This window comes from Artemia franciscana, chromosome 8, assembly GCF_032884065.1.
Source record: "Artemia franciscana chromosome 8, ASM3288406v1, whole genome shotgun sequence".
NCBI classification, from domain to species: domain Eukaryota; kingdom Metazoa; phylum Arthropoda; class Branchiopoda; order Anostraca; family Artemiidae; genus Artemia; species Artemia franciscana.
This window is the reverse complement of record NC_088870.1, coordinates 8,183,768-8,204,408: the sequence shown is the minus strand read 5'-3', so window position 1 is coordinate 8,204,408 and position 20,641 is coordinate 8,183,768. Positions and strand designations below refer to the sequence as shown.

The 20,641-nt window shown below is 36.0% G+C and overlaps 1 protein-coding gene across 4 annotated transcripts in view; it reads right to left on the bottom strand.

Moving 5' to 3' along the window:
- LOC136029935 (hemicentin-1-like) overlaps positions 1 to 20,641 on the bottom strand; it is a 173,523-nt gene that overhangs the window by 58,499 nt on the left and 94,383 nt on the right. For all 4 annotated transcript variants that reach the window (XM_065708473.1, XM_065708472.1, XM_065708469.1 and 1 more), the window contains one exon: positions 7,144 to 7,512. In XM_065708473.1, the coding sequence (XP_065564545.1) occupies positions 7,144 to 7,512 (369 nt within the window). The remainder of the gene's footprint in view (positions 1 to 7,143; positions 7,513 to 20,641) is intronic.

Below are 20,641 nucleotides of genomic sequence, written 5' to 3'. Positions count from 1 at the left end.
ATGTTACACTAGCAAGTCGAATGCTTAGAATGTTTATAATAAATTTGGCGCTGTAAGAAAAGGTATTTTCAGAGAGAAAGGTACTACATGAATCTGAGATATGTTATCGAGGCTTTAACCAAAGTTTGAGAGATATGAGTTTGATTCTTTCAAAAATCCACAGAGACAGGCAGCCAGACGGCAAGACAAACAAGCATAGAAAGAGAGATACAGAAATACAAACAAAAACAAAAAAACACATACAAACACAGACACAGAGACAGGCAAACAGATGGTCAGGATCATGGATTCATAGAGAGAGAGAGAGAGAGAGAGAGAGAAATACACACACAAACACACGCACACAAACACATAAACACAAACAAACACACACACAAATGCAGGCATACAGACAGTCAGTCACAAAGGAAAAGAGAGAGATTGAGACAGAAACACACAAACTCACAGAGACAAAGACATATAAACAGATTGTCAGACGCACATACACAAAGAGAGAAAGAAAGAGAGAGAGAGAAAGAAAAAAAAGGCACTAACACAAAGATATAGACACAGATACGAGCAAACACCTGCTCAGACACATAGGCACAGAGAGAAAGAGACAGAGAGAGAAAGAGAGAGAGAGAGAGAGAGAGAGAGAGAGAGAGAGAGAGAGAGAGAGAGAGAGAGAAACACGTACAAACACACAGAGTCAGAAAAATTAACACACAAAATAGACACAAAGACCAACAAACAGCGGTTCAAACATACAGAGTCAGATACAAAAATAAATACAAATACACAGAGCAAGACACAAAAAAAATCAGGCAGAGACAAGCAAACAGCCGCTCAGACACATAGACGGAGAGAGAGAAAGAGAGAAAAAATACAAAAAATACGGAGAGTCAAACAGACAAAGACAGACATAGAGACACGTAAACATCCACTCAGACACACTGGCACAGAGAGAGAAAGAGAAAGAGAGAGAGAGAGAGAAAGTACATACAGAAACACATAAGTCAGACACACAAAAGACGGAGACGGAGACAAACTCAGAGCCGCTCAGAAAAACTGTCTGAGTGGCTCTGTCCTTGTGTGTTTTTATGTCTGACTGTGTGTGTTTGTATATTGTTTGTCTCTCTCTATGCCTGATTGTCAGAACGGGTCTTTGTTTGTCTCTGTGTTTTTATTTCTATGTTTGTGTGTCTGAGGAGCTGTTTTCTTTTCTCTTTGTCTTTCCTTGTGTGTTTATGTGTCTGACTCTGTTTGTTTTTATGCGTTTTTGTCTCTCTCTTCTCTCTGTGTTTGTGTGAACAGTTATTTGCATGTCTCCTTGTCTATTTTTGTGTTTTTGAGTGTCTGACTCAGTGTGTTTGTATGTTTGTTGTCTCTGTCTCTGTCTCTGTCTGTCTGTCTGTCTGTCTCTCTCTCTCTCTCTCTCTCTCTCTCTCTCTCTCTCTCTCTCTCTCTCTCTCTCTCTCTCCCCTCTCTCTCTCTCTCTCTTTCTTTCTTCCTTTCTTTCTCTCTCTCTTTCTCTGTGCCTCTTTGCCTAAGCAGATGTTTGCTTTTCTCTGCGTCTGTCTTTGTGTGCTTGAGTGCCTGACTCTGTGTCTTTATATGTGTTTTTGTCTCTCACTTGTCTGAACGGTTGTTTGCATATCTCTATGTTTGTTTTTGTGTGTTTGTTTGTACGGTTCTGTGCGTTTGTATATATTTTTGTCTCTTTCACTCTCTCTCTCTCTCTCTCTCTATCTCTCTCTCTCTCTCTCTCTCTCTCTCTCTCTCTCTCTCTCTCTCTCCTCTCTCTCTCTCTCTCTCTCTCTCTCTCTCTCTCTCTCTCTCTCTCCGCCTATGTGTCTAAGCAGATATTTGCTTATCTCTATGTCTGCTTATCTCTATGTCTGTATGCATGTGTGCCTCCTTGTGTGCTTGTTTACTATCTCTGTGTCTGCCTATCTCTATGTCCGTGTGCTTGTGTGCCTGACTCTGTGTGTTTGTAAGTGTTTTATTTCACTCTATGCGCCTGTGTGTCGTAGCGGTTGTTTTCTTGTATCGGTGTCTTTAATGTGTGTCTGTTTCTATGTTTTGTATGTGTTTTTGTCTCTTTTTCTATCTTTCTCTGTGTCTATTTGTCTGAGCGACTGCATGTTTGTCTACATATGTCTCTTTGTGTTTGTATGTATGTCTGTATGTGTTTTTGTCTTTTTCTCTCTGCGCCTTTTTGTTTGTCTCTGTGTCTGTCTTTTTGTGTCTAACTATGTGTGTTTGTATACTCTTATGACTCGCTCTGTGCCAATATGTTTGGGCGATGATGGTTTAACACTGGATCATTCTTTGTTTGTTTTTATGTCTCACTATTTTTTTGCATGCTTTTTCTTCATCTCTCTCTCTCTCTCTCTCTCTCTCTCTCTCTCTCTCTCTCTCTCTCTCTCTCTCTCTCTCTTTCTCTAACTCTCCATTCTTCTCTCCAGGTCTGTGTGTCGGAGCGGCTGTGTGTTTGTCTCTGTGTCTCTCTTTTGTGTGTTTTTGAGTCTGACCATGTGTTTTTTGTGTATTTTGTCTTTTTCTCTGCGCCTGTGCGTCTCAGCGGGAGTTTACACATCTCTGTTTCTGTCTTTGTGTGTCTGACTCTGTATGTTTGTCTTTCTCTCTCTTTGCCTGTGTGTATGAGCGGCTGTTTGCTTGTCTGTGTTTCTATCTTTGTGTGTTTTGAGTCTGACTCTGTGTTTTTGTATGTGCCTGAATAGCTGTTTGTTTGTCTTTGTGTCTCTCTTTTTGTGTTTATGTGTCTGATTTCGTTACTTTGTATTTGTTTTTCTCTATCTCACACTATGCCAATATGTCTGAGAGGATGTTTGCTTGGAACTGTGTCTGTCTCTGTATGTTTGTACGTTTCTGCCTCTCTTTTTTTCTGTGCCTGTGCGTCTGACTCTCTGTTTGCATGTCTCTTCCTCTGTATTTTTTGTACGTGTGTCTGTGTATGTGTGAGTATGTGTTTCTGTCTCAATCTCTTTCTTTGCTCCTGTGTCTGACCATCTGTTTGCCTATCCTTGTGTGTATATATGTGTATTTCTGTTTTTCTCTGTCTATGTGACTGTGTTCTTGACCATCTTTTTACCTGTATCTGTGTCTATCTTTGTATGTGTTTAATTGTATATATGTACATGTTCCTATCTCTATCTCTCTCTCATTTCCTCTTTATCTGGCCACCAGTTTGAATATCTGTGTGGATTTTCGAATAAAACAGGCTTATCTATACTATACTTTGGTAAAAGCCCTGTTAATATTTCCCGGGTTCAAAAATATCCCGTACGAGCCCACTAGTAGTACCTCTGTCTCTAAAAACTCCTTTTCTTATATTACCGGCTTTTTAGTAAACATTCTAAACGTTCGACTTGCTAACGTACCCTATAAAAAACGGAAACATAACAAAATAATTCTTAAAATATTTTTTCTTACCCCCCCCCCCAAACTCTGGTGGATTTTGTCCCCCTCTAATGCCTTATTGTGTGATCTTTCGACTATTTTTGAACAAAAGGCTATCTCAATATTTTTATCGGACGCATTTGTTGGAAATACACCGTAGAGGAGGGAGAAAAGCGGTTACCCCCCGTCACTTTGACTCCTGAAACGGGAACTAAAACATCTGATTTCCAATCCAATGAGTCCCCTCTGCAGTTTATACGACCACCCTTTCTATGAAGATCTTATATGCGCTAGGGGCATAACTTACAACCCTTGCGCTTGGGGCTGTAGGGGGGTGTCATCCTCAAAGACATAATTTCTAGATCTTTCAGCTACGCTGAACAAAATACCTATCATAAAATTTTGATTAAATATATATTGGGAATTGATGGACGTGGGAGAGGGCTTGTTGAACTTCAATCACTTTTGACTATTAAAAAAGGCCCTCACAATTTCCAGTCGAATGACCCTTTTTCTGAAGTTTTTACGACAGAAAATAACCGTCTCAAAATATCCATCAGATGCATTTAAGGAAAATATAAGGTGTGGTTTGGGGGTATCCACCCTCTGATCACTTTGAATCACAAAAGGGGTACTAGAAATTCTGATTACCAATCCAATGAGCCCCCTCCAAAGTTTATAAAACCAAATTTTTTATAAAAAAAACTTTATTTGCCCCCAAGGAATAAATTGAAACCCTTTCCCTGATGGCCGTGGGGGAAGACTGTCACCCTCAAAGGCATAATTTCAGGACCTCTTAACTACGCTGAACAAAATCGATATTTCAAAATCCTATTTGGATCTGTTTGGGGAAATGTTGTTCATGGGAGGGGGCTAGTTTCCCTCTAATCACTTTCTACTGTTAAAAGAGACACTAGTCCTTTCAGTTTCAAATTGAATGAGCCTTTTTAGAAGTTTCTACGACAAGAAATGGCCGTCTGAAAGTTTCTATCAGATGCATTTCAGGAAAATTGGAGGTGTGTGGGGGGATCCTCCCTCTGAACACTTTGAATCTTAAAATGATACTAGAACTTCTGAATACCAATCCCATGAGCCACCTCTGAAGTTTATACGACCACCCTTTCTATAAGAAAGTTTATATGCCCCCAGGGAATTACTTACAGCCCTCGCCTTGAGGGCTGTGGGGGAGGATTGTAAGGCTTGAGGACATAATTTCCAGGGCTTTTAACTACGTTGAACAAACTGGCTGTCTCAAAGTTTTTCTTGGATGGATTTAGGGAAGTGAATGGCGAGGAAGTGAGGGGCGTTAGTTGGCCTCCAGCCACTTTCGATTATTAAAAGGGGAACTAGCCTCTTCAGTTTCCAATTGAATTAGCCTTTAAGAATTTTCTACGACAACGAACGGCTATCTAAAAATTTCTATCAGATGCATTTTGGTAAAATGCGAGGTGTGAGCGGGAGGGGGGGTATCCACCATCTGATCACTCTGAATCTGAAAAAAGGCCCTAGAACTTCTAATTACCAGCCCAATGACCCCCCTCCGAAGTTTATTCTATCACCCTTTCCATATAGAGCTTAAATACCCCCAGGGCATGCAATACAACCCTTGGTCTGAGGGCTGTGGTGGGGACGAGGTTATCATCTTCAAATACATAATTTATGAACCTTTCAACTACATTGAATAAAATGATTATCTCAAAATTGCGATTTGATGTATTTTGGGAGATGTTGGGCTTGGGAGGGGGGCTAGCTGCCCTCCAATCACTTTCGACTATTAAAACGGGCACTATCCGTTTCAATTTCCAAAGAATGAGCCCTTTTCAAAGTTTCTAGGACAAGTCTTTCGATGCCAAGTCCCATGGCCTAATTCAACTTCAACTTCAACTTTTTCTTTATTCAACTTAAAAAATACAAAACCACCCAAGACAAAACAAAAAAAATATAATAATAATACATTGTTCCCAGATCCCTCTTTACTTAGGCAGCGCTATTCAAGGAATGGATTCAAGCGGGAAAAAAACATTTATAAAATTTAAGAATTTCAAGCTACAGACAAAATATTTTTGAAATTTTAGTAACACTTCAATCTTACTATAATAATAAAAAGAGAGTGTTCAAGTGCTTTTTAGACCCACCTGTTATTTCACAGAACATCGACTGTTAAGTGATCAATGTGGCTAACTCTCCCCTGTTAAAGAATTCTCCTAATTAATACTTACTTATTGCAGTAAGAAAATTTCCCCCTTTGTATATCTTCTATATCACCACTGAAATAAGGATTCAGAAAGAGTCTTGGAAAGTAACAAATATGTAGTGTCAAAAAATACTGAGTGGGGACCGTAAAACTGATGCACGTATTTCGATTCTAAGATGCTTTTGTAATTATTCTTGAATGCTATTTCCTTTTTAGACACTCCTCATGTCTCAGTGGATAGATTCCTTCTTCACATGACTTAGAAATTTCTGGAGAAATGAACACATTGGGACAAGTTTCCTGAACTTTCTTTGAATTGTTCATTTCAACGATTTCCCTGAGGTGATAGATATCTTTAGTCGTAGATATTGAAATACCCTGCAATATTTTAAAAGAATCTTAAGTGACAGAGAAACGCTTGGAAAAAATTTCAAAATAATAATAACCAGTAAACACACCGATACAGTGCCGTGCCCTTCAATTTATATTTTGAATACGTTTCTTTAAAAAAAATCATTTTGGTTAATATTTTCCCATTTTAGAGCAAAAATAAAGAGATTGGTATTCCTTTTCATCTTCTAGGAATTTTGAAAAAAAAATTTGTAGCACAGTTTAATTAATAGCCCTTTATAAGAAACTGAAAATGAAAAAGACTTGAAAAAGTAGTTTTTTGGATAGCTTATCATATTTTTGCTATTAGTAAATAAATAGTATGCGCTCTAAAAATGTAAGAAAAATACAAAAATATTCATTACAAAACAAAAATGACGTAAATGAACCCACTTTAAATGCAGAAGCCATGGTTATTTTGTTCTTGAGACTTATTTCTGGAGCTAGGTACAATAGTAAACAAACATTTTATTCCATAGTTTGTTTCTGGAGATAAGTATTTGTAACTTTTGCAGCTTTTTCTTATCACTTTCAGAATATTTTCATGTATTCCCTACTGTGCTTACTGAGTGTAGAGTAAGCATGAACTCTTTACCTTCAATTCTTACGCTAGGGACGCTGGTGCAATTGTTGGATTCAGTTAGCAGGAAAGAGCGAAAAATATCAATTTTAGGCTTACATGTCTCGATGATTAAAAGATAAAAGAAAAAAATAAATAAAGAAATAGTAAATAAATAAAGAAAAATGAATAATAAAAAATAAAAAAAGATAAAGAAAAAGAAAAAAAAAACATATTATGAACGTTCATCGTTCATCCAAGCAGCTTTTCTTGGCCTAATATAAGAAATGTGCAAATTATTCAAATGGTACCGACTCTACCGGGCAAATATTGAGAATCTAAGGTCCATAATTAGACAAATTCTTGAATTTACAAATTAAAATTGAGTTCCCTGGAATCTCCCCAAAAATTAGCCCTCTTAGATGAGTGAGCGTAAGCAAGAAACACTAATTATTAATTTGCATTGAAGTTAATTTCTGAACCACCCAATTTCCGTTCGAGTCAAAAAACTGCTGGTTGTAAATAGCCAGCATTTTATGGGGACTATAAAAGGACTTTTGTAAAGAATTAATGTATTAAATATTGAGATTTCACCTACTTAACTGTAAAACTTGGAATATGCAAGGTTCTTCCTGTTGTCCTATTTCGTTGACGCCAAAGCAATAAATTGGTCCAAAGTCCAAACTAGTTCGGGGTGTGAAAGGAATCACACTTACAGCCGTCTGGAAATATTCACTTGTAGTTGAACTCAGTGAGGAAAGCGATTGTAATTGACTATCTTTACTTATATCCATTATATTCCCTTTAATTTGAGTATGTGTTAAATCGATAAAGTGAGATGAACTGTTAAAATGCCAATAGAAACTAGATGCCGGAGGATTGGATTCTAGAACACATGGAATGGAGACGGTTTCGTGTTTTTCAACTGGGAATTCTAGTGACTGACCCATGGCACAAAACGGTGGACCTGTAAGAATATAAAAAATAAATTTGGCTAGTTCCGATCTGAAATTATGAAAATAATTTTAAATAGAACAAATTAGCTAAAAATAACAGACATCTGGCTTTAAATAAATTCATTTGGCCCATAAAAAGATTGCTTTTATAATGTTTTAGCAGTGATTTATTCAATTTTTATTTATTTCATTTCCATTGCTTTTTGATGAAGTAGCAATTGGATTCTTTGGTTTGATCTTTTCTTTTTAGTTGATTTTAGATTACTTCCTTTTTTAAGTTTTTATGGTTTATACTCTGTCTTTCTCAACCCTGAGAATGACTTGCTGTATACACGGCAACATTCATGTGATTGTTCTACAATTTCTTCCTACAGGCAATAGACCCATTATTTTATACGTTTTTCTTTCTTTTTTTCTTAATTTTGATATATTTTTATGTGATTTAGAACTATTTCATTTGCAAGATAAATGATTATGTCATGTGCTTGATGATCAACTCCCAGTTAAAGTAATTAGATGATTACTAGATGCAGGGGCATTTTTTGGGGGAGGAGAGGGCAGTTGTCCCCCAATAATTTGGAGAGAAAAAATTATAATTTAGCCCACGCCCCTTGAATATCTGGATATGGAGCCCATTTCTCCCCTCCCCCATAAGAACCCTCAGATATTCATTTACAGTCTCCCATCTTTAACAACCAGGAAATTATATTTGTGTATAGAATGAAGTTTTTTCAATTGAAAGCAATAAATGCTAAAACACCGTTAAAACTTCAGATGAACAGAAATTATTCCATATGTGAGGGGGGATGACGGGGGGATAAGTTGATTTTAAAACTGGTAAGATAAATTCTAACTTTAGTACAAAGAGTGATGATTTCAAATCCTCATATATAAACTTATTTTATTGTTCTCCCCATGGAATATTCTCCCCGTAGGACCCACCCGCTTATGAAATTTCTCCCCAAAGATTTCCTTATATTTCTCAATAGCAAAAATAATATGTAAACAATGGACAAATTGCATAGCCTACAGCTCTTTACCAAGGGGCTGTGGAGGATCTTCCGCAAGAAATCTTCCCTAAAGACACAGTTATTAAACATTTCAACTATGCTGACCCAAATGGATGTGTCAAAATTTTGATCAGATGTCATTGAGAAAAAAGGGTTCTGGGAGGGGGATAGTGACCCTGCAATCTTTTTGTCACTTCAAATTGACACTAGAACTGTTAATATTCGTTTGAATGAACTCTCTTCCGACCTTCTTGGACCGTTGGTTTGATACGGTCACCTCTAAAAAAAAAAAACCAACAGCAAATAAACACGCATACATATACGCCAACATACACAATTCCACATTTTTGCAGATAGGAACTTGAAACCTCTTCATTAATGCTTTCGGATATGCTGAATCTGATTCTGTAACTTCAATAATGTTGTTTGACTTTTTTAAAGGGGGAGTGTTTGCCCCACCACCCTTTTTCGAAAATTAGGTAAATTTTCTCAGGATTAATGGGTACCTGGAGTACAGCTCTAAACGGGTACCTGGAGAAACCTGGGGAAGTTAAACAGGAAGGGTGTGCGAAAGCGCAGGATGGTTAGCCCCCAACCCTTCCTGATTGAAGGGCCAAGAAACTTCCCGGCTGAAGGGGCAAGAAACAGAGATCAGCACTGCCGGTAGGGACCGTAAAGTCTAATGCCGTATTCCTTATCTTTACCGTTCTCACGATTGTAGTTTTTGGTGGGTAACATTATACTTAATGCATTTTATATTTTTAGAATCCATTCTTAGAGTTTTGGTTACTATTGGGCCAAGTCGCTTCTTTCTTACAATTCGTTATAATGAAGTGGTTGATAACAGCTCATGTGGCTTCAGCTGATAGCAATCGCAGCTCATGGGGCGGTAATAACATGACTTAAAAAATTATAATTTTCCTTGGAACTTCAAAATGCTGCTTAATATTCTACATAGAAACAGCAGTGTATACAAAACACATACTTAGTTATTCATTGACAAGTCCGAAGCTTAATTGATGGTATTGCTCTTAATTCTAGGAAATTTAAGTTCGGAAGATTTATATTAGTCTAGTCATGATTTATGAAACTTTCATTGCCTGTTATTTCAAGCAATTTTTTTTTTTAGAACAACAAGTTTAGCTTTAAAGAGGGTGCTTAGGCACAAACACAAGTTCCAAAGGACGTCATTAATAACACAGAAAAGTACATAATTTCCCTTTACAAGGAATACGTGTCATGAGTTGGGACGTCAATAAAATACTCAGCTAATTGGGAAATGACAAACTTTGGGAAAGCTAAAGAGAAAGCTAAATTCCTCTCTTTAAGAAAAACTTGACTTCCACGGTTTGACTTAAGAAGGAGAGAAGAGAGAGAGAGAGAGAGAGAGAGAGAGAGAGAGAGAGAGAGAGAGAGAGAGAGAGAGAGAGAGAGAGAGAGAGAGAGAGAAAGAGACAGGAAAAAATAAAGAGAAAGAGAGAGAGAGAGAGAGAGAAAGAGACAGGAAAAAATAAAGAGAAAGATAGAGTGACGGGAAAGACGAAAAAAGTAGTGAGAAAGTAAGAAGGAGAGAGATTAAAAGAAAGATCCAGATTTACTTTAAGTGAGAGAAAGAAAGAGGCAGACAAAGATTGGAAAACTTTTCAGTGTTTATAAATTTGAGCGAGTTTTGCCTTTGAAAAAAGTGATCCTTATGGAACCCCTCATGCAGCCTATTTGTATTGTACTATTTCAGCTATTTTTTAACTTAGAATCAACTACTAGTACTACTAATGACTAATCGTAGCACCAGGCCACCTGAGGCCAACACAGCTCCACACGCTCCTCCTCCAACCCAATTTTTTCAAGGCCTCCCTCTTTACATCCAGACGAGGAAGACCAGATTTCCATATAGCCCCAGACGGATGGCCAAAAAGGACAATCTTAAGAAATCTGTCATCCTTTATCCGTAGAATGTCGCCTAGCCATCTCAACCTTTCGTTCATTGTAGCCCTAGAGAGTGAGATTGAACCACATTTTCGTACAACCTACAGTTTGAAATACGGTTAGTCAGCTGGGTACCCAGAACAATCTGTAGGCAATTTCTCTGGAAAAAATCTAGTAAATTTTCATCCGCTTTTCAGAGCGCCCATGCTTCAGAGCCATATTTGACCACTGTCATCGCTGTAGCTTCCAATATTCTAATCTTGGTTTGCAGAGTTATCTTCCTATTTTAATAAACTTTTTTTAACTGATAAAAAACACCCCGAGCCTTGGATAAACTACTTTTAACATTTTCACTGCTCCCACCGTCTTTACTAATAATACTGCCAAGGTGGGTGAAACTGCCACCCTGATCAATCTTTTCGTTACTAACATTACCTTTTCGTTTTCACTTATTCCTAGCCTTAGTGACTTCGTCTTCTTAAAATTAATTTTTAATTCTAATTCTAGCACCCTGAACACGCAAAAACTCTAAAAACTCTTTCATTTTGCTCACACTATCATCTAATATGCCTAAATCATCACCATAATCTAAGTCCAGGAGAGTTTTTCCTCCCCGTTTAATTCCGTGGTCTCCAATCGCCTTTCCTGTGCTGCTTCAGAGAAAGTCCATCAAAATGATCCATATAAAGTGGGAGAGAACACAACCCTGCTTAACTCCTGATTTAATACAAAACCAGCTAATAACCTCATTTCCTACCTTAGCCGCAGCAGTATTATTCTCGTACATAACACTAGTCACTTTAATGTATTTGTGTGGTATACCATATTAGGATAAGACCTTTGCTAAAGCTCGTCTATCAACAGAATCGAGCACTTGCTCAAAATTTACAAAATTGAGGACCAAAGGTGTTTGACAACGAATGCACTTCTTGATTATAGCCCTAAGAGTGGAAGTATGGTCGACACATCCTTTACCTTTTCGAAAATTGCACTGTTCTTCTCCTAAACTAAGAGTCTGATATTACTCATTCTCAATTTAGGCACATAGAAATCACTAATAATAACAAATGATATTAAGACTTCTGTGCAAACTGACATATTTGTTCATAAAAATAAGCAATAGCTAGTTGTCAGTCAGAGAAAGATCTGTACTGAGAATACCAGTTTGTTATTTCTTATTCTAAATTGCAAAAGTTTAACTGCAAAAGATGATAGCAACTTCTTGCAGGTCCTTCTAATTTAGCTAATCGTTAAAATTGGAAAATTCTAGCGATTTTTGGATTGGCAGGAACTAATAGAAAAACCAGTGAAAAGGCAGAGTAAAAAGAGTTATATAGCGTGACTGATCACTGTTGGTACATTCCAGGCTGGAAGCGTAAAATATCAGTTTTGTCAAAAACGAAACAAACGAAAAGCAAAAATTGTTAGAACAAAAAGGATTTCTTTTCCTTGAAATGGCATATCTACCACATAAAGAATGTCATCCTTCAATCATCTCATCTCTAAATCTTTTCAATGCGGAAAATGTTGATGTGAGTGTAAAATATGGTTACTATGAACAATTTTATCCACAAAAGCCGATGTCTGAAAACGTACATTATCAGACTTATTCTAGTAAAGATTATTTCATAGATTTGACTGCCACATTTTTAGATTTACATTCCATTGTCAAAAAGTCTAACAATGAAAAACCAAATGCAGCCTGGGGGTTTTCCTATCAATATTTTGCACTTTTCTTAGACAAATATTTGTCTATATAAATGGAATATTGGTGAGCACAAGCAACAATCTTTCAAAATTGTCCAAGTTATGAACAATTCATGTTGATGACTCCAATATCCTATAGGCTATTGAGTGATTTGGCTATTGGATACTAATATAAAACGGACACTGACACTACCAATATAGTTTTTTGCCTCAATGGTAACCACCCAACGTTAAGATTGATATAAAACTACAACTTGTTCCGTTCAATTTTATTTTGCAAAAAGCACTTAGCACAGGATCTGATGAAAGAGTCTCTCTCACCTCAGTAAAATTTCATGTACGAGAACAATAAGTTATGTGTTTTGTTGCTTTGACAGTTGAGACATCAAGATCTAGTGGATATATTATCAAATTTGCTACGACCGCTCGTTCCTACACTGATTCATCATTTATGAATGGTGAAATTCCTTTAAAAACTTACTTTAGCTTTTGCAAAAATGTCAGTGCTGTGGGATCATGGATAAATATTCCATATAAACTTAAAATGTTTGGACTTTCATCTCTTGTGTGTAAAGTAAATGAAATTCCACTCTACAAATTATAGTTTGATAGATCCTCCAGGAGTTTATATGAATTGACAATCCAATTTCCAGATTAAGATTCCCAATTATTAGAAAATGGTATAACCAAAGATACATTTGCAAAATCTCATGGTATCGCTGAATTGGATTTCTCCAGTACTCCAAATATGACTATTGTCCGAACGGGCACAGTACGTTCAGATTGTACTTTTGCCAAACCATTGGAGGAGAGTATTGCAATAGTTTCAATTAATAATTTTGAAAACTATTGCGATATTATCCCTGATGGCAGTGTTCTATTAAACTTGGCATCGTGAACACAAATCAAATAATCAATTTATTCAATTTGGATCCTTACATGTCCAAAAACATTTCTTACTGCAGACCCTCGGATTTCTCGAGCATATTCAAAGCGTTAACAATACCCATATCATTGTGAATAGTAGCCCGTCAAGTGTAAAGACGGGGCATTGGTTATGTATCTTTCAAACAGCGAAGAATATCTGATTTTTAGATCCTCTTGGCCTACCGTATGCTTTCTACACACCTCACATTAAAAAAATTCATGAGCGAAGCAGAAAATCTAAAATTCAAAACCGAAAGAGAATACATAATTTATCAACCAAAAGATGTGGTTTTCATGCAATCTTATATTTTATTTTTCGATGTCACGGATATACTTACAGTGATTTTTTTAGTATTTATGGTGACAATCCTGAATCAAACAACTTTCTGGTTGAAAATAGTCTTTCTTAATTATATATTATTAATTTCAGTGCCCTACGAGTGAAATGCATTAAAACATTTGTAAATTTGTTTATTATTAAAGCTTGTGTGTACAAAACTCTATGTCCTTAGATTTATTCTTCCACGTATAGATAATAATCAGAAACAATAAGTGCCGGCAGCTGGCCAGGATTCAAATTGTATTCATCTTGGCAAGCAGAATCAGGGTCATGTTTCTAAAATATAAACAGATTTCTTTTTTATTATATCTTCTCGTAAAGTCAATAATACAATTCTGATCCATATTGCAAAATTCACGTGTTTCAACCTGCTTATTTGAAGCAATGTCACAATCGAACTTCTCATGTGAAGAATCACTTTATGTATGAGCCTACTAAAAATCAGTAGGTTTAAAATCATAGTAGCCGGTATCTTCACAGCGATGTCCTAAAAACCAGACTCTCTTATTATTCCAGCAATTGAAGCGTAGACTAGGTTCTTCCTCTTAAAATAATTTAAAAACACGACGATACCAGTTTTTTCGAAATAAACTAAAATCACTTTTAGAGTTTTTTTGTAATCATCCCAGGATAAGTATTTTTCCATTGATCTCATTTATGGTAGTGACAATTGGAGCTTAGGAAACCTCTAGGTTGGGAATCACAAACTTCTTCAAGACAGGAATTAAAGTCTTTAATTTGCACGGCATATCATCCATGCAATTCATATGGATTGCAAAATCTGCACCTATTATTATTTTCATCAATAATAATACCATTCTCACAGGACCAGCTGCCCATTGTATACAAACATAATGGACATGCGTAAAATATTTTCTCAATAATGACTGTCTCACTGCTAAAAAGAAACTGACTTACGATCAATAAAATGAATGTCTTCTAGGAGGAGTAGTCGAGCGAGGTCACTAAACTTGTTTATACAAGATGTATATCTTCTCGTAAAGTCAATTATACTATTCTGATCCATATTGCGAAAATCACGTGTTTCAACCTGCTTATTTGAAGCAATGTCACAATCGAGCTTCTCATGTGAAGAACCACTTTATGTATGAGCCTACTAAAAATCAGTAGGTTTACAATCATAGTAGCCGGTATCTTCACAGCGATGTCCTAAAAATCAGACTCTCTTATTATTCCAGCAATTGAAGCGTGGATTAGGTTCTTCCTCTTAAAATAATTCAAAAACATGACGATACCAGTTTTTTTCAAAATAAACTAAAATCACTTTTAGAGTTTTTTTGCAATCATCCCGGATAAGTATTTTTCCATTGATCTCATTTATGGTAGTGACAATTGGAGCTTAGGAAACCTCTAGGTTGGGAATCACAAACTTCTTCAAGACAGGAATTAAAGTCTTTAATTTGCACGGCATATCCTTCATGCAATTTATATGGATTGCAAAATCTGCATCTTTTATTATTTTCATCAATAATAATACCATTCTCACAGGACCAGCTGCCCATTGTATACAAACATAATGGACATGCGTAAAATATTTTCTCAATAATGACTGTCTCACTGCTAAAAAGAAACTGACTTACGATCAATAAAATGAATGTCTTCTAGGAGGAGTAGTCGAGCGAGGTCACTAAACTTGTTTATACAAGATGTATATCTTCTCGTAAAGTCAATTATACTATTCTGATCCATATTGCGAAATTCACGTGTTTCAACCTGCTTATTTGAAGCAATGTCACAATCGAGCTTCTCATGTGAAGAACCACTTTATGTATGAGCCTACTAAAAATCAGTAGGTTTACAATCATAGTAGCCGGTATCTTCACAGCGATGTCCTAAAAATCAGACTCTCTTATTATTCCAGCAATTGAAGCGTGGATTAGGTTCTTCCTCTTAAAATAATTCAAAAACATGACGATACCAGTTTTTTTCAAAATAAACTAAAATCACTTTTAGAGTTTTTTTGCAATCATACCAAGGATAAGTATTTTTCCATTGATCTCATTTATGGTAGTGACAATTGGAGCTTAGGAAACCTCTAGGTTGGGAATCACAAACTTCTTCAAGACAGGAATTAAAGTCTTTAATTTGCACGGCATATCCTCCATGCAATTTATATGGATTGCAAAATCTGCACTTTTTTTTATATTCATCAATAATAATACAATTCTCACAGGACCAGCTGCCCATTGTATACAAACAAAATTGACACGTGTAAAACATTGTCTCAATAATGATTGTCTCACTGCTAAAAAGAAACTGACTTACGATCAATAAAATCATTGTCCTCTAGGAGGAGTAGTCGAGCGAGGTCACTAAACTTGTTTATACAAGATGTTCAACTTATTTATTCTTGTCTTGCAAAATAGCCGTCTAGGTAGTGGTTAAAAGAACCAAAATATCATTCTGTCTTGTCTAAATTAATATGTGAATAAATTGAGTAAATACACCTGGGCCACGACATAAAAGTTTCATGCTATAGTCCAAAGATGGAGACTCACTTCTTTTAACAAAGTTAAGCTTTCCCAGAGAAAATATCTTTCTTTGAAGATATAAGTCTATAAAATCATCATCTAGGATCAAACGTTTATCCAAAGTCACTAGATTCCGTATAATGTTTTGGTTTTCAAATCCAGTCATTTTTAATCCTGACACTCTCACTACCGACTATAAACTAACAATGATTCTTTCTCGCTAGTAGAAAGCTTACTCCTTTTTTATAGATTGATTCAGATTTTTTCTTCAATAAATTTCACTAAAGCATTTGATCCGTCTAGTAATTTTTGTATAAGAATTTTATTTAATTTGCTGCAAAGTATAACCGTTCTTCGGAATTGAATTCGCTTAATTGTATAACATATCGCGCAAAATCTCGTGCCATACTAGGGTTAGCCGGCAATTCCTTGCAATTTCAACTGCAGCATTAGGCACTCAAGATTTATTTTGCCATTGCTAGTATCTTCATTATCCAATAGAGTAAAAGCATCCATTATTAGAGAATAATCGTTCCTCGATACTGACACACTGAATTCTTTTTCAATACTGACGCAAATCTAACAACTCGTGTGTCGTTGACCTTCAAACCTAGTTTTTGCCGGATTATAACTGGAACCAAATAAGTAAGGCACCCTAACTTGTAAATATTGGACCAAGATCATTTTTTTAACCGAAACCTACCTACTATACTTAAGGACACTAACAAGTCCTATTGCGTAACAGCCAAAAAAATCATGACTTGGCAGGCCCATGAAGTATATTTTAAAATCATTAGGTAATTAACACGTGCTTCGCTTAGAAAACATTCCCAATTATGTAACATGCAAAATTAATCATTTGCTATTACGCAACATGCACCTGCACCTCTTAAAATACATTCCCAACGACGTAGGTGTACTATACTGTTACAGGTGCATTATAGTATTGCGTAAGACTCAGGTGTGCGTAATAGCGTCTCGAGGGGGTAGTAGCTCCGATTGTACAGCCCCTATGGGTACTTTTAAAACCAGAAGAGCATCACTACTTTAAACATTCAAACTAAAATCTATTTCTGTCTTCCTGGATCAGGCGATTGATTCTTAACATACCCTTAGGGCAAATTCAATTCAAGGGCATCATACATTTGATTGGCTCATGCCGCTGTGACCCACAATCCAAGTGCCAAGTTTATTTTATATGTTAAAATATTCTGTTTTTTAGTCTGCATTGAGACTCTGTTTAGGGCACAGCTTAGATACCAATATAGTTATGAAAATTCGATTTATTTTTGGGACACAGTGTGCGGAAGCGACGCTAGCGGCTGGAGACAGGAATTTGGCAGCAGAGCCTAGATACCAATATTGGTATCTAAGCTGTGTATGCAATAAAACAAAATTGCGTTCCTGCGTATGGTGTTGTAGTACATTCTACGTGTCGGAACGCGGGCTTGGAGGAGGCGCCAAGTTGAAAGCTCTGTACCAAAAGCTTCTCATGGACAAGATAGGAGCTTTCATAACTGTGTATTGGTATCTAAGCTGTGGTTTAGGGAGTATGTTTCCACAGTTTATAGAAGCGTTTTGTGACCTTACCATTAGAAGAACACAAGTACCCGTGTAAGATTATTTTTTTTCCGAGCCCAGTCAGGGTAGAAAAACAGATGGCGAGAAATACCATCATTAGTATATCGACGGGGGGGTCCGTTTACCCTCAAAAGAGGTAGCTAGAGATATTAGGGGTGACTCTGGTGGCAGCACCCTTGGCTGGGAGTTTGGTGCTTTCAGTCGTTATATAATTATTCACCTTACAATTGTGGTGGCCACGAGGCATTTCCATTAAAATAAAGGCTATAACTTATGTCTTGCATATTTCGTTTGAAAAGGGTTTATTTCCAGATATTAGTAAGAGGACTACAGTTATTCCTACTTAGAACGGTCGTCATTCTAGTTGTCCATCTGTTTTCATTTTGACTGTCTTTTCTAAGAATCTTAAAAACAAAATTATGAGTCCAGGTCATTCAACACTAAATGCTCATATCTCTTTCTAATTTTATTAATAAAGTAAATTTTAACTTAAAAACGAATAAAGCGAGCATTGCAACATTTGTGTATCGAAATTTTTTGTACGCCTTTGACTTCAAGAAGTCGTAATATATTCATCTTTTATTTCTGAATTGTAATCATAATGTTAATTGTAGTTTTCGACAAACAGTAGAAATGTGTACTACTGACGCAATTTCATAAAAATGGGATGATGCAGTTTAAGGCCTGAAACCAGCTCCTCAAGATTAGAAATACCACAAATCACTATCAATAAACAAACGAAACCAAAAACAGACAGAAGCTAAGAAATATATTTTATAGCTAGAAATAATTTTTTGTCCCTATATTGTCTCTCCTTGGAAAGTTCCTTTGACATCTCGTTCACCTACGACTCGGGTTTTAAATTCAGATATTAAAATTCAATTTCCCTTAAGAGAAAACAATTTTATTGAATGTTAAAAAAGCCTTTGTTTGCTTAGGGTATGTAATTATTTTTGTTATAGGCAATTCACATCGGAGTGGGGGGTCAGCTGTTCTTATTTTTTCGATGATACCTACATAATAAATTAATTTTTTTGGTAATAATTATCGTTTTTCTCTGAAGGTTTGACTATGATGTTGCAAAATGTTCGATGTTGGGAATTTATTATCCATGGTATTCACCAATGATCTTAAATTTTTACTAATATGGTTTCCAAGTGATGTAAAATTTATTTTAAAAATGAAAGTGAACCGCTCATTGCTGTACGTGATCATTGACGATACCAATGTTGATTATACAGGGATGTTTACAACATTAATTACAGATAAATTGACAGACTGACATATAATTATAGATAATTATACATAAATTACAAAATTAAATATAGATAAACTGACCGATATTGGGTATATTAAAGAGGATTCTAATTTTTATATGAAAGGACACAAATCTAAAGTCTATAAATGTTGGAAAAATACTTGCACTACTTAAATTGCATATAGGTAAACCTATTCCTGATATTAAATTCCACACAACAACCTTTTCAAAAAAAGTAAAGATCTCTATTAAGCCAAGAATGAACAGAAATAAAGTCAAATAATCTTCAAACCATAAAACTACCACAAACCAATTATCAATAAATAAATGAAACTCCAAACCAACAGAAATTACAATAAATTGCCGAATCCAACTCAAAGCCAGCGAAAGGGACTGATAACTCCATGCCTTTTCAAGACCAGAGCACTATTTGCACTTTACTAAAAAAAAAACAAACAAATGACCGTGGACTGTCAGCTTAATTAACATATACTGATTCATATTCCTTAAAGTTTTGATAATTTAAGAATTAACGACGCTTCTTGACTACTATGGTCCCTGCGTCGGCCCTGCAGTGCATTCCTGCAGCGTGATTCGATCTCTGGGTCCCGTATTACCAAGCTAAGGTCAAATCCACTGCGCCACCACAGGACCTTAAAGTTTTGATAATTCTTTTTATTTATGAAAGTAAGAAAAGTGAAAATATTTAAAATGTATTTTCTTCTCAGTAAAGCGCAAATCATGTTCTGGTCTTGAGAAGCTACAGGGGTTATCGGCCCTACTCATGTTAATTTTTGCTCATTTAGAGTTTGATTTGGCTATTTATTGTGATTTCTGTTCGTTTTGAGTTCTATTTATTTATTGATAATGGTTTGTGGTTGTTTTAGGTCTGGAAGATTATTTGAATTTATTTCTGCTCATTCGGGGCTTTTTGGAACTCTTTACTATTCTTTGAAAAACAAAATCTGCGAGAAAAGTTTTTTAAACCAATTTTTTTTTTTTTTACTCACAAAGTCTTTTTCGTGGAAAAATAAAATTTTAGATCTTTTCAGTTTTTCTATAAGAATCTATGGTATGGGTTGCTATTTGTATGCTCAAGAAACTTTTTCAAAAATGTTAATCCTGACAAAAACAATATTTTTTAATTTAAATTTATAGCTTCTGAAGTTGACCTGAAAAATAAAATTTAATATCATTCCAAAAAGATTCTATATATGCTCTTTGACAACCAGAATACACTTAAACTCTTTTTATGGCACTTGGTATTAACCAAGTGACATATAGCGGTCGCAAATTATGTCGGTCTGTCCCGGTTTTGCTACTTTAGGCACTTCGAGATAAGCTAGGACGATGACATTAGGCAGGCGTATCAGGGACCAGACCAGATTATATTATAAATAGTATTTTTCCCGATTTGACCATCTGGAGGGGGGAGAGGAGGGCAGGTAAATTCGGAGAAAATAGAAAAAAATGAAGTATTTTTAACTTACGAACGGGGGATGGGATCTTAATGAAACTTGATGTTTGGAAGAATATCGCGTCTCAGAGCTCTCATTTTACATCCCGACCAGATCCGATGACATTGGGGGAGTTGGAGGGGGGAGAAACCTAAAATCTTGGAAAACGCTTAGAGTGGAGGCATCGGGATAAAACTTGGTGGAAAAAACACACAGTAGTCCTAGATACGTGATTGATATAACCGGAACGGATCTACTCTGTTTGAGGGAGTTGGGGGGGGGAGGTTAATTCTGAAAAATTAGAAAAAATTAGGTATTTTTAACTTACGAAGGAGTGATCAGATCTTAATGAAATGTCATATTTATAATGACGTTGTAACTCAGATCTCTTATTTTAAATTCCGACGGGACCTAGCGTCGTTGGGGGGAGTTAGGGGGAACC